The sequence below is a fragment of the Pipra filicauda genome, unplaced genomic scaffold, assembly GCF_003945595.2.
Source record: "Pipra filicauda isolate LSUMZ 115617 unplaced genomic scaffold, ASM394559v2 scaffold76_size2844353_pilon, whole genome shotgun sequence".
NCBI lineage: Eukaryota > Metazoa > Chordata > Aves > Passeriformes > Pipridae > Pipra > Pipra filicauda.
Genome location: NW_024104942.1, coordinates 861,853 through 877,152, shown reverse-complemented (window position 1 = coordinate 877,152; position 15,300 = coordinate 861,853). Strand labels below are relative to the sequence as shown.

General features: G+C 40.0%; 1 protein-coding gene across 3 annotated transcripts; it reads right to left on the bottom strand.

Moving 5' to 3' along the window:
• Nucleotides 1–1,630: 1,630 nt before the first annotated feature.
• RO60 (Ro60, Y RNA binding protein) lies at nt 1,631–15,240 on the bottom strand. 3 transcript variants are annotated; one of them, XM_027713290.2, is made up of 9 exons: nt 15,203–15,240; nt 10,084–10,683; nt 9,184–9,404; nt 8,783–8,929; nt 7,393–7,530; nt 7,119–7,235; nt 6,278–6,391; nt 5,732–5,878; nt 1,631–4,504 (listed from the first exon to the last, which is right to left on the bottom strand). In XM_027713290.2, exons 2-9 carry the CDS (start codon nt 10,661–10,663, stop codon nt 4,352–4,354), a joined length of 1,617 nt encoding a protein of 538 aa, XP_027569091.2. In that variant the 5' UTR covers nt 10,664–10,683; nt 15,203–15,240; the 3' UTR covers nt 1,631–4,351. The 3 variants fall into 3 exon arrangements, with proteins under 3 accessions (XP_027569091.2, XP_027569093.1, XP_027569092.2); XM_027713292.2 differs by lacking the exon at nt 15,203–15,240 and having other exon boundaries at nt 10,313–10,468; XM_027713291.2 differs by lacking the exons at nt 1,631–4,504; nt 15,203–15,240 and having other exon boundaries at nt 5,763–5,878; nt 6,285–6,391; nt 10,084–12,841.
• Between the last annotated feature and the right edge of the window lie 60 nt (nt 15,241–15,300).

The window sequence follows — 15,300 nt, the reverse complement described above, 5'->3', positions numbered from 1 at the left end:
TTTATTAAAGGAGAGTGTAAGTAAGTAGCAGAATACCTTCAGTAACATGTAACATCCTGTTTTAGCACCAAAAGAGATACCCGCACTACAGAATGCGAGCTCTGGATTTGTAATTAATATGTATGAGGCAAAAAGAAAAGTGTTACAAGTATCAAAAGTATAATATGAATTTACATTTAAAAGCTTAGGTTTTAGGCAGAAAAATATGGTCTTACATGTTATTTACCACAACGGGTAAACGCGTTATTTTTATACATCATAATTATTTTCAAATTAACATCAAATTCACTGTTTAAAACAGCCATCATTAGCATAAAAGAGGCTGACACACATATGTTTTAGAGGAAGTTGTAAAAGCATCACTAAAAAAACCTTTCTAATCTTTTAAGACTGATCTACTAAAGAGATCTTTTAACTTCCCCCCATACTGACACATATAAAACACACACAGAATTAAATACATATACACATGAATTGCTATCAATCCCTGTTCCAAAGTGGTAAGATACTCACTAGCTTTCTCCTTGTTTACTCACAGTCTTACTATAAGACTAAAAATAAAAAAATAAAAAAAAGAATCCAGTTTCAATCACTTCCTAAACAAGATTTTGTGAACATGAAAGATGCAACTGTACAGTTCATAAAAGTTTTTAAGAATTGGTCACTATAAACTGGAGGTAGTTTTGAAATATGTTAGCTTGAATTAATTCATGAAATCAGAAGTAGCGTTAATCTACAAAAATATTTTTAAAAATGAAATACTCTCCTGTTAGGAGGATTGTTTCTGTATTACTGAATACATTCTTTTGGAAAAAAAAAAAAAAAGTAGCTTATGGTTTCTGGTTGTTCCCACTCAGCTTTGGAGAGCAGGCCAAGACACATGCACTTGTTGATCTCTCTTGCTGAAAGTGTGCTTATGCTTCCTGAAGTTGTAACATGGACTGAATGTGGCATCCCAGTCATTTCCAAGGTCTTTTTCTACTAAAAACAGTTTTCAGAACTTCCTGTAAAGCGTATTAATTCTAAAATAGTGCTTCTGAAACTGTATTGTGCAGAAACTGCCCCTCAATTTATCTAAAGAGATATTTACTCCAGAAAACTCAGATGATGATCTACAGAGAAAAAGACTGGCATGAGCTCTTCCACTTTCAGTTTTATCAGTATAAAATTTCCCTGGATAACTTTTATCCTGTATCACAGTCACATGGTCTCAATATGTACCAGAAAATACTTTTAGGTTTAGTAGGTTTTAACTGTAACCACGGAAACCATTGAACCTTAGTAATGCTTAAAATACAAAGATTTAAAAAAGCCCAAAGAAAAGTCCCTCTCAGTGAAGTTGCTGTTACACTGACATTATTAAAAATACTAAATCCATTTTTTTCCAGCCCCATTCTAAAAGTAATTGGTCAATTTATTCTCGCAAACAAGCATTCCACAGCAACAGGGGAGGGGGAAATTAAAAATCTCTCCATATTTATAACCTATTATAAGTGAAATTAAATTATCTATACCCTGTAGCCACTTTTAGCAAACTTCCCACTGTTATTTTAAATCGTGTGCAACAGGAAAAAAGAGAAAAGAGATTTCTCATCCGCTTTTCTTGTTTTCCCTTCACAAAAAGGTAACAAAGAATCACAGGATCATTATGGTTGGAAATGACCTCTAAGTTCATTGAGTCCAACCTTTAACCTAACACTGCCACATCTACCACTCAGCCACGCCCCTAAGCACCACATCCACGAGTTTTTTGACCACTTCCAGAGATGATGATTCCACCACTTCCCTGGACAGCTTGTTCTAATGCTTGACTAGACACAGGATTTGAGGTGTGGCCTCACCAGTGCCGAGTCCAGAGGGACAATCATTGTCCTGGTCCTGCTGGCCACACTATTGCTGATACAGGTCAGATCCTTTCCCACCAGGCAACTTTCCAGCCACTCTTCCCCAAGCCTGGAGTGCTGCACGGGGTGGTTGTGACTCAAGTGCAGGACCCAGCACTTGGCCTTGTTGAACTTCATCCAATAGTCCTGGGCCCATGGATCCAGGCTGCCCATATCCCCCTGCAGCACCTTCCTATTCTCCAGGCCATCAACCCTCCTGCTGCCCAACCTCAGGTCATAGGTAAATGATCCTCTCATCCAGATCAACAAGATGTTAAACAGGACTGGCCCCCCTGTTGACTCCTGGGGGACATCACTGGTGATCAGCCACCAGCTGGAGGCAACTCCCTTCACCACCACTCTCTGGGCCTGGTCATCAGCAGTTCTTTATCCACTGAACGGTGCACCCATCCAAGCCATGGGCTGTCAGCTTCTCCAGGAGAATGCTGTGGGAAACAGCGTCACGTGCTTTCCTACAGTCCAGGCAGACGTATCTCCAGCCTTTCCCTCATCCACTCTGCAGGTCACTACGTCACAGAAGATCAGGTTGGTGGAGCAGGACCTGCCTTTCATAAACCCCTGCTGGCTGGGCCTGCTCCCCTGGTTGTCCTGCATGTGCTGTGTGATCAAGACGATCTGTTCAGTAACCTTCCCGGCACCAAGGTCAGGCTGACAGACCTGTAGTTTCCTGGATTCTCCTTCAGGCTCTTCTGTTAGATGGATGTCACATTGACCAACCTCCAGTCATCTGGGACCTCCCTGGTGAGCCAGGACTAATGAAAAATGATGGAGAGTGGCTTGGCCAGCTCGTCTGCCAGCGCTCTCAGTACCCTTGGATGGATTGCATCTGGCCCCATAGAGTTGTTTCTGTTTAAGTGGAGCACCAGGTCACTGCTTCCTCTTGGATTATGGGGACTTCATTCTGCTCCTAGGCTGGAGCTGGAGGAGTCTGCGGGTGGGTGAGGACACAGCACCACTGCCTCCCATCCAGCCCATCCTGAAGTCCAGATTTTTGACCCAGGAGCTGCAGGCTCACCTACTGGACCAGGAGGACAATAAGAACTGCACTCAAGCTGTGGAGGAGCTGAAGAGGGTGGTTCGAGGTGCCAGCCGGGCAGCAGCAACCTCTATCCCTGCCCTTGGCCTCCTGGGGCTCATCAGCTTCCTTTACACACTCCTCGACTACTCCAACTTCAAGTGGTGCTCAGGGCACTGGAAGTGATCCATCTGCTGGCACTGGGTGACCAGGTCCAGGCCTTCCTGGCACCACTCGTCTCTGCTGCTGGTGAAGTCCTGGGGGGACAAGAAGCTGGCCATCCAGCAGGAGTACAAGCCCCTGTTCCTGTGGCTGATGAAAGCAGCGCATTCTCAGCAGGAGCTGGGCCTGCTGCTGCAGTGAGAGTACCTGCAGCTCAACAACTCCAGAGTCCAAGAGGACATGGTCATCATCGTGGCCTTCTTCACTTCCCCTACTGGGGAGCTGGACTTGGCCAAGCTGGCATTTGGGCTGACTCCAGCACTGGTGGACAGCAAGAGCAGGGTCTGGCACGATGCCATGGAAATGTTTGCTGTGGTGGCATCTTCCATAGGCCCAGGCAAAACCATCCCTCTCTTCAAGTCAGTGGATGCTGTGGAACTGGAGGACAACAGGGACGGGGTGATGCATGTGGTGCAGGCCAGGCTGGCCAGGCAGACCTTGCTGAAGCTCAGTGGACCAAGGGTTTGTACAATACATTGTGCCCTTGCTGTTATCTGGTCATGACAGGGGGTCCTGTTTACCCTCTGGAACAGATACAGACTGGCTTTTGATGGGCCACAGGACTCTGAGCACACAGTTACTGTGGGTATCACTCAAGGGATGATGCTCTGGGAAACTCCAGCTCCATGGTGCCTAGACTGATCCAGGAATAAGTCCAAGAAAAGTCTTGAGTGCATGGACAGGAAAAAAACCCAACAAACTGCCTTAGGAAAATAAGCATGCTGGAGACAAGGAAGGTGGTTCAGGAGTCGAGATGCCTTTCTCAAAGGGTGTGGAGAAGGGTTGCCAGCTGTGCTGCAGGGTTCTGAAGGGCGATCTGATTCAACTGACGGGCACAACCAGGAGTGTCCGAGCTGCGCAGGGTGTTCCTGTGTGGCACCAAGTCCAGGCGTGACAGGGGTGACGGGTGGTGCCACCTCCAGTAGCAGAGGGATCACTGGCTACTGACAGTTATTTTGACACTAGAGATGCAAGTGCTGAGTTTTTCTTAATTAGTTAGGATTTGCATGAGACCATAGTTATGTTCAACCTTACAAACACCTTAGTGAGAAGCTCTAGTCAGAGATGCTTGAACTGCCACCACCTCATGTAACATTCTGATATGTATATAATATGCCATATTCTAACAAAGTATATTTGCCTGGGAGTTCCCAGGGTGAAGTCTGTTGCCAGCAATGGATCCACTGGGAAGAGCAAACGCCTAGAAAAATTAAATCAAATCCAAAGTGAAGTTTCGAATAACCTCCAAAGCTCCTGTATCAAAGCCACATATATCCAACATGCCTCTGTCATCTGGATCTGCCACTGTAAAACCATTTGAGGTCATTCCACAAACAATCAGTTTAGCAGGAATACCCATTTTCTAGAGGAAGGACAGGAAAAAAAAAGTCAGAAAACACATACAGAGTAAAACATGTCAGAACATACATATACAGTAACTTAAACATGCCAGAGGGCCAAATCCTGCTTGCATAAACCACTGTCTGAATAGCCATACTGATAGAAACGAGATATGCCACAATCAGAGCTAAAGACTGCCTGCTAACATTGTGTTTAACCTGTAGCAGACATATTTAAATAAATGGAAATAATTGCAATGAGGTATATTAGCAAAAATTTCCTGCAATACTACAATTTGTAGATTATTTCAAATGCAAACACTGCACTTGCTATTATGCAGTTCATTCTTAGAGACAACTCAATAATAATTATGAAGTCACCTAACAGACTCAGAGAGTGCATTTTTGTCTAAGGCAAGGATTTCCAAATGTTGCTTGAATAAATACAACAACTGTGGTCTGGACAATTCTGCTAAATAAACTGAATTTGCAGGTAAGTAATCTCTAAGGTAAAGCAAAGCAAGTGGCATGAAGGCCAGAGTGCAGGAACTCTTTCTTTACAGAACAAATTTAGGAATGGGAGCTAATCTCAACTAAGAAAACTAAAACACAGTCCATACACACATGCTTACTAGAAGTATTTTTTGTAGTTTAAAAAATAGTTTCTTTAAAAGATTGCTTTCTGAGTTTCTAATAGCAATGTGCTTGGAAAGGCTATTTTTCTTTGTTCTATTTTAAAATTATTAAGCTTAGAGTAGTCTCTTTAAAACATAATGGGCTTTCTTCAGAAAATAGTGCCACCTCACCCTACTGACACTTTCCTATAGGCTTATCCTTATTACTTTATTTAAACTTTTTGGTATCTACTGCAGACACCAAGGGTAAATTTAATTCTGTGAGCCAAATTTCATTCTGTAAGAACTATAAAAAAATGTATTCAACCAATTATATATAGAATGCAAAAATTCATATACTCCCTGAATAGCAAACAAAGTTTCATGGATATTGCAATACACCAAGCAGGGTAGGCTAATTACAAATCCTTATAGTAATTCTGTGGTTTTAAATGTGCACAATTAGTGCCCTATGTCCACTAATTCTACCTAACTGCAGAACTGAGCAGTTTTTAAACAATATATAATTATTTACTGAAACAAAGCCACAACTACTTCAGTCCCTAAAACGTCTTTAGAGCTGGTATTTATTTTGTACTGCATTCACTAATCATAAACAGTCAGAAGCATATTTACCTCTCGGTACTCTCTAAGGGCTGCTGCAGGAGGAGTATTTCCAGCAAAGGTCTCGTTATCAGTAAATACAATGAAGACATCAACAGCCCTCTGAGTTTTTTGAGCCCATATCATTGGAAGGGAACAATCAGTGGTACCCACTGGAATCTTAATGGAAAAAAATAAATATACAGGGAACACATTAATACTGAAATTAGCAAACCATGGAAAAATTACCTTTTATGTAAACTTCATGCTTTACCACACAGAGGTTTTTTTGTTAAACTTAGTGATTTCATCTTATTTTGACCAGGTTTTTTTTTAGTTGAGTTGGGTTTTTTTTTTAACATTCTTTTCAACTCATTGTGACCTAGCACTGCCATTCTAAATTGCAATGTTTAATATCTGAAATATTGACATTTTTTGGACTTTCTCTAAATAAAAAGGACCAAAAAATCCAATGTTTTGCTACAGAGATACACACTAAACAAAGTAATAAAACTCATTACAAAGAAAATACAACGTAACTGCTGAGGCTTTTTTTTTTTTTTTTTTTTTTTTACATACTTCATACATTTTCACTAAAACTTGAGGTAACGTCATATCAGCCATCACTGGACACAGGACCATTTCATGTGAAAAGGCAACAATGTGGGAATCCTTCTCAGTACGTGCTACAACCTGAGAAAGAGGAAGACAAAAATAATTCAGTTATATTACTCTGATTTTTAATGTCTGGATCGAGCCATTCCCTACCAAACACACAGCATGACATGCTTTTGTATCTAAGACACCGGGGTCCTCACATGCACCAACAGTTCACTCTACACTTTAAATATTCTGTAATATTTTACTGCAAATAAGCACTGCCAAAATCAGAGCTCAAGAACTGCTCTAATTACTACAACTAAAGATACTTCTATATTTCTTCTCTCTCCTCTGACTTAAAAATATTGAGTGTTTTTAAACACTAACAAAAGTTCAACTCCTCTATAATACAAGAATACGATACAACACAGCAGCTTTGCAACACCAAATTGAGGGGAAAGTGATTGTGAATAAAGGCCACATGGATAACTCAAATGTACACAGGATTTATTCTAAAATTTCTTAATCCAATCTGTATTATTCCATAAGTGCTTCTGAAAAAAATTAAAATGTATTTTCAGCTAAGTGAAAAAGCTGCCCTGACCACTTTGGTTTATCCTTGAAACCAACTTCTTGAAACTGATCTTTCCGAATACGGTTACCAGGAACTTTAAGGAACTGATCTACCAGTAAGGCACAAGGCCACGCCTTCCATACCCAAAAAAATATTATATATAAGTTTCCTCCTGATTTCTAACCACCTTTAGAGCACCTTTGTATCAAAAGACCAGTTACCAATAGAAGAAATGCAATGCCTCACCATACACATCGTTGCTGCAACGGTGCTCGCATTGAGCACACTGCCCAAAACTTTTTGTGTCATTGATGCACTGACATCAACTGCAAGTAAGAAGCGTTTTCCTGTTGGTTCAAGTGTCTAAAAGGAAAAAAGAGAAAAAAAGAAGATAGGTACACATAATTAATATTGTTGCCAAAGTTTTAGCACTGTTACCCACCCCACAAACTTTTCGTGATAAGCTTTCAGAAAACACAGAACCCTTAAAAAGGCTTAACAAACTGAAGAACTGTATTACCTTGAAAGCTTTATAAAACGAGGCATCTAAAGCTTCTAAAATGTCTTCATCAGGACGCCACCAAAGCTTCCCTCTGCTTCCATGTCCAGCTTTATATGTTTCTAATGCAACCAAAATATGCAGTGGATGTATTTTACCCTACAGGTAAAAGAAATAAAAACTGAGCTTCTTGAAAATTTGACCTCCTTTAAAAAAAAACCAACAAAGTAGTAACAAACTGAACAGAAAAAATAAGGTTCTCCTACAAAAACCTCTGGCTCAGTATACTGTTACTTTAAATTCATTAAATTTGAAGAGTTCATGCAGCCTTTCCACAGCTGTTGTATGAACTGATACTCCTCAGTCACTGGTGACGGACCTCATCACCTTTCCAGAATCCTCCAATCAACACCAAATATTAAGCCATCACCAGAATTTTGGTAAAACTTCACAGCTTTATGATTGTCCATCACAGGCTTACACTAAGAGAAAGTCCCTGCTGAGGGGAAAGGAGCTGAGCTAGGAAAAGAACAAACTTAAAACTAGTTTTATATCCAATACAATAACACCGGACAAAGAAACTATTTTCAGAATACAGCATTCATTTTCCTCTTGCTATAAAACATTCCAAGCATTTTTTCTTTTTTTGCTTTCCATACATAAACCATATCATCTGTTTCATGGTAAACCACATCTTTGCTTTACTGAGTTATCAACATTTTGTTATTTTTTTTCTCAAGGGGAGTTTCAGTCACTGATCACTGCCAGCAGCAAACCTCAGCAAATCTGAACACCTGTCCACCACCTTTCTTCCACCAAGGTACTGCACCACCATCTTTGTTCTCCCTTCTCCAGTGCCTATGCCTGATTGAAGAAGGAACCAGAGAAAGGGAAGAGCAGCGGGACGGGAAAAAAGGGACTGAAGTTGTTGTGCTCAAATTAGCTTTGAATAGTCTTGAATAATTTAAGGGTCCTTATTTTAATCTTCCCAACTCACAAAACTGTTGGTAAAGGCACTTGTCCTTTCTATCTTCCATTACATTCCTGGATATTTTCTTCTCCCTTTGGGGAACCCTCTTTTCCCTCTTATTTTCTTACCTCTTTGATGGATAGTAAAGCAATCTGAAAGGAGAAAATCTCCTTTTCCCCTCAACTGCTATGCTAGTTTCTTCATTCACTTTCTAGGATCTTATACAAGTGACTTCACTCCCTTTTTAAGCTTGCATTGCTGATTCTAAATTACACATGAACCCCAGAGCTAAAGCTTGCCACAGCCCTCATTTAAGAATAAACTACACAGTTCCTCCAAAGAACATCAGTTTTATTTTGTAAAGAGGTTGGCTGAAGAAATACAGTAAAGGAAGAGATTAAAACCCACAAGGGCTGGCATCGATTATGAAAAAGTTCTTACCTTTTTTAGCAGTTTCTCATTTCTCAGTTTTTCACATACTATTGCCACTTCTGAACCTCGTGGTTCCAGCACCGAATTTGCTGTCAGCTTTCCTAAATTTCTCAACAATACAGAAATGGACATTTCCTTCAGCAATGCCTTCCAAACCTATGGTCAAAGAAAGAGAAGTGAAAAAACAGAAAGACGAGATTCCCAAACTACAAGAACTGAAATCTGTACATTGAATAAGCATATTTTAAAATAAATGTACAAATTATACATTGAACTTAATTACTTTAAATCAGCTCTTTGGGCAAACAACTTGAAGAACAGCATAACAGCTACTTTTTACAGCAATCTAGACTCAGGACTCTAAAAAGCATTACCCTAAAGAGAATTCAAAGCTAATGAAGTTTACCTACCTCTTTAGATTTCAGGTGGTTTGTCAGGAGATGCTCTCTAACTAGACCATATTCCTCTATCAAATGAATAACTTCCAATTCATCTTTTGTGCGTTTTACTTTCTCCACAGCCTCCAGATACTTTAAGAGTTTTTCAGTCTCAATAGAAACTGCTTTCTCTTTATAAGCTTCTTGGACATCTTTCCACCCCTTGGTAATATATTTAGTGACTATAGCAATTCCTATTGAAAAAAGAAAACATTTTTTCCAGCAGGATTACCATCTGCATACTGGCATTTATCACTCTCATGCTAATGAGTCAGAAGGTTTCAACCTCAGACCTGCCAAACACCTATTAAAAAGGTCAGACATACAATTTAGAGCAGTACTTTTAATTACTGTATTAATCTCCTTAGAACTAAGAAGCCTAATATCTTTGCTAAGTTGCCCAGAGAAGTTGAAGATGTCCCATCCCTGGAAGTGTTCAAGGCCAGGCTGGATGGAGCTCTGAGCAACACAGTCTAGTGGAAGGTGTCCCTGTCCCTGGTAGGGGCTTGGAACAAGATGATCTTTAAGGTCCCTTCCAACCCAAACCATTCTATGATTCTATGATTTGACACCAACAGATCTTAACAAATAACAAAAAAAGTGTTATTTCATCATTTGTAAGCAAATAAGAACAAAATGAGGAAATTGTGTTATTTTATCTTCTCTTGACATATGGAAGAAAAAGAACAAACTGTTTATCTTGAAGACAAACAGGTCAATTTCTGATACAAACCCTCACATTTTTAATACGCAATTTACAAGATACCCTCACTAAGAATTCATCTACAATGGTACTTGGGTTTCCAAAATAGTTCCACAATAAATAGAAAAGGTTTAAAACACAGTATTTTCAGGTAAATAAAAATTTATTACCTTCACTGGCAGGTTTTAGGTGGGACAACCTCAGAAGATCTTTATGAGACCAACCACTTCTTTGCTTATATTTTGTAACTGCTAAAGCAAGAGCCATGCCATTCTTTCCATTGTACCAATCTGCAACAGCTTTCCTCAGTGCACGGCCCCACATGCCACATTTCATGCCCTCCTTCAGATCTTTTTTAAACTGGATGAAAGTAAAGAGATGGGTTGGTATGCAACACACCTCGGGGACAGCCTTAAACGCCGCTTGTTTCGTTTTCACATCAGAGCACTGCGAGCAAACTGCAAGGGCAAAAAGCAGGGGCTCCTGCTTTGCTGCTCTGCCCTCTTGGCTAAATGCTTTTATTTCTTCAACAACTTCACAACCCCTGCCCTCTTCGATCAGTCTCAGCAAGGCTTCTGCATTTTCGAAGCCCAGCTTCTGCTCCTTGATGTGGTAAGCGCCACACTCGGAGCCGAAGCACAAGAAGTGCCGCAGTCGGCTGGTGTCGGTGACATTCCACACGTCACCGCCTTCGGAGCCGGGCGCCTGCTTCTCACTCGGGGGCTGCACTCCGCTCTCCTCATCCTCCATGGTTCAGACTTCCAAGAGGTCTGTTGAAAGAATAATAAATTTTATAAAAAAGACCCGATGACTACTCTTTTATCACTTTTTAGCAAAGCAAATGTATCTTGTCTACACGTTTCCTTCATAAAATTAATCAGAGTGCACTCTCGGTGTGCAATAATACACATTTTTGGGGGAAAACAAACAACAAAAAAAAAAATCTCTGAATTATAATGGTGACAAACTTACTTCCTTGGAACAAGCTTAGAAACTACACAAAAAACATGTCTGATGTTAAAGCCTTTTGCCACTAATAGATGACATGACTTTCTTACCTAGATTTTTGGATTGCAGACTAAACAGCTCAAAACTCACATCTTACCCTACTCTATTTTGCTGAAGAATTGCTAATACTCACCAACTGGAGAAAAATGAGGGTAAAATATAGAACTAAAAAAATTAAAAACCATTTAGTCAGAAGACTTTATGAGAGTTTATATATGGTGGGTTTCAGTGAGACTTAGACAACAGCTTTTTAACAACTGAGTACCTCAAGAACGAATTATCTTTGTTACAGGCTCAAATAGTCTGCTGTTCCAAGTGAGATGAAAGAAAACTCAAGACATAAAAAATTCTGTACCACTTTACAGCACAAAAATTCTCAGTCTTTCAGATCTTGATACACTCCTGAGTTGTAAGAGTTCAGCTGTAATATTTGCAGGCAACATCACTGCTCCTACTTGGAGAACATCCAGCATGGTAAAATTCAAGCCATGACATTTAAAATTAATTAAATGCAGGTGAAATCAAATCAGCAAACTACCTCCAAAACATTAATAGTGCAACAATAAATTTAGTTGTCTCAGTTCTCACCAAATAATAAAAAGACATTAAATAGCACCAAGAGCTCCTATTAAAAAAAAAAGCAGCACCAATAATCCACTCCATCAAACTGTACACATCTTAAAATACACACAGACTGAAGTCTGAGAACACACAAATGACATTTCCAAGAAATCCACTGAACAATTCTAAAGTATTGCAAATATCTACTTTTGACATGCTCCTGCCGATACTGAAGATGAATAAAAGTGCTTGGTTTTATTTTTTATTATCCTTTTTTTTATTATCCATTTACTAGGATAAGCTAGAATAAATAAATGTGACTAACACAGACAGAGAGGTTTTCCCCCCCAGTTTAGGTAAGCACTTTGTTTACAAACAACTTCCCTGCTCTTTGACACGGAATTTCCCTTTCTCTGTAAGTGACTAGAAATGCACCTTTCCTGTTTTTCCTGTACAACATCTGTGCTGATCTGCCTCCAGAACCAAATGACAACCAGCAGTGCTCCCATTACATTCTACAATCTCCTAAAATCATAAAAACAGAAGCCATATGCTGGCACTTGGTTTAAAAAAGCAGGTTTCAGTTAGAAATTATCTAAGAAATATCTTTCATTGTATCATTCAGAGCATCACTATTTTTCTTAGTGATTAAATTATATATGCTAACCATGTCTCCTGCCAAACCTATTTAAATACAAATCATGGTTGAGCTGACTTTTTCACTGACATCTGAGGCATGCAAATACACTGGAAATAACAAGGGTGGTATTCTCAGTGCATGAATACCATATCAGCACCTTTTAATGTCTAGATTCATTTATTTCCAGTACATGGATACTGAAAAACACCATTATCTTGAAGGAAAGATAAGAAAGAGTAGCATAAAGGATCATGATGAATAATGAGATCTCCACATACATGAAATATTGAGAATTATTTCTTGCTGTATCTTTCATACCCCTACTAAAATAAATACTACTACATTAAAATGAGACAAATGAGAAAACTCTTTTCAGTCACCTATGGATTATTAAGACTTAAAATGAACTGGAAGAACCATGTCTTCAGTTAAATCAAACGTCTCACTTGGCTGATTATATTAAGAAATATCAGCACTACTTGGAATATTTCAGAGTTTTTTCCTGCGTTTATCAATTTGTGCACAGGTTCCTTCTGATATGTCTACTTTATTTGAATTTTCACTTGGAGAGTCTCACTAGTCCTCACACACTCAGTTTTCTAGTCACTAATACAAATTAGCTGCCATCGTCATCACCACCCTGTGGATGGGAACAAACCTAAAAATTATACCATTTCTCAATTTAAAAATGATATTTATCTGATTTGAAATCTAGATTTTTTATAAAATACTGTGACACAAGATCAGTATTTCCATTAAAGGTACCATCCTGAAAGACAAACAATTCACTTCTCCATTGTTACATGCAAATATGCTGTATGATTTTAACTGCATTGTTTTAAAGAAGTTTAGAGCTAACCCTCAGACAAAAAAATTCTCCTGCTGCACTCCTCTACTACACTGTGTAAGTAACCTAACTCAGGCATGTTAATAAGGCATAATTTTTATATTTACTTTTGTATGGACTAGGCTATTCATGGACTCAGCGGCAAAAAGAGTTACGTGCCTCCATCCACAGGCTTCTGACACGAACCCATAATAGAAAAGATAGCTGCAAATGTACACTCCTTGCTTTTCTGAAGCTACTCTTAGTTTTTCTGACACTTAGCACTTTAATTTGCCTTCTTAGAAATATACTACGAGCTCCAGAACCAGATGCTGTTAGAACCTCCACCTTTTGTAGAGCTTCATGTTCACTCAGCTCTCAAAGTTATCTTCTCAGATAGAACACAGTATGTCACCAGAGTGAATTCCCTGCAGCACTTATCCCATTAAAAATGCCCACAGCAAGTCTTCTGAAACCTTTAATAAAGTTGTTAATGCTTTCTGATATGAAATCCAGGACACAAACTTGTCTCAAATGGCTTCTTGCTGCCTCAGAGCTTTAAAAAGAGATTCAACCCAACCTAATATTTTGGATCCTACCACAAACTGTAAATTCTTTAAAATAAATATCTATTTTAAAAATTACCTTTGAAATCTGCAATTTATACCACCACTAAACAGTCACACTAAAAGTATCAAATTGACACTTAGCCAGGAACTACCTGAAAAGCACTTACTCACAGTTGAGCTATTCAAGGCATGTTGGCCATTTCTAACCCTGTTTTACATTTTAATCTCACAAGTTCCCAAAGCTATTCCCTCCCTCAGATCAGTGTCTCTCCTCTGCCCAGACCTCAATCTTATTTTCTCCTTTAACACCTGCACAACAGACAACCTTCACTCTCACAGATGGATAAATTCAAATACTCATTTAACTTATGTTCTACCATAACCCAACTCTTCATCTGCTGAGCTACAGCAGGAAACCTGGATTTCAAACACTCATGGAGGATTTATCAATGATACTCTGGCCCCATAAGCATTTTCAATTTTTGAGCTACTGGGATACAAGCAAATATGTGAAAAGCCTTAGAAGTCACAGACTAGGTATTTTACAACAAAAATTGCTGAACTAAACTCCATGGTTGCTCCCCGTAATTAAGGGAAGAGGAAAAACACTATATTACAACCACCATATGAATTCCTAAGTAAAATATGGCTTTGACTGCTCTGAAACAGTCTACACTTAAGTCTCGATTGCTAAGTCAATATCTTTATGTTGCTGTGCCAAAGCATGATTTAGTTCTGTAAATTGACCTTTATTAATTTCTATGACTTTCACAATTCACCATGAGTCTTCCTAAGAAATAAAATGCCTTAAAGCACAAGTTTCAGGTATATATGAAAAAAACACATAAAGCACAACCATTAACAGAACTGTAGATTCTAGTTTAAGTTCTTAAGTTTAACTGCCAGGTTAACAATGATGAACCAAACTTTGTTGAAAGCCGATGGAATTAAGCTTTGAAAAAGTCAGATGTAGAAAACTCACTGACATTTTAAAGACAACGCTTCAAATTGTCTTCAAATATTTCAAAACCATATATACTTCATTCCACAAGAAACTGCACCCTCCCACTCAGTCCTTGAAATTAAACTGAAGATTATAAATACTGTCTTCTGATTCACTGAGCAGAGAGACTAAAACCATCAGACCAAATTATGGTGGTAACAAAACAGGCCTGTGCTATAGCACGGCTCTGACAACATAGTCCCCATACTTCTGAAAATAAGCACTTCTACGTCAACTAGAACTCCAGGAGAACACTTCCCAAATCACAAACGGAGCGATGTCCGATGGCAGCACAGAAGATATGAGAGTACACGAATCACATACCCACTCAGACGTTTCTACCGCACCATTTGCAAGAATCCGCCTGCTTAAAAAAAAAAAGCTCTGACTGGGGGGCAAAGGCAGCTTAGCTTACGCAGAAGAGAATTACGAGGCAGGAGCACCTAAAGCCGATACCGGAGCGCAGCTGTCAGTCTCTATAAAGGCGATAAACACACGTGACGGGGGAGCTGCGTAGCAGCGGGACACGCCCGCCGATGCCCCGCGGGGCTCCCCTCGCCCCGGTGCCGCCGGGAGTGCCCCCCTGGCTTCCCCACATTCCGCCACCATCCCTGGGGCCCCCCGGGGCTGGCACGGGGAGCCCGCACCCCGCTCCCCCCGCACCCCGGGACGCGCCACTTGCCTGCGCGGCCGCGGCCCGGGCGGGGCCGGGCGGGGCCGCAGCGCCGGAGCCCGCGGGGCGACGGGCGGGGGACGCGCCGGGGACACCGAGCGGCGGCG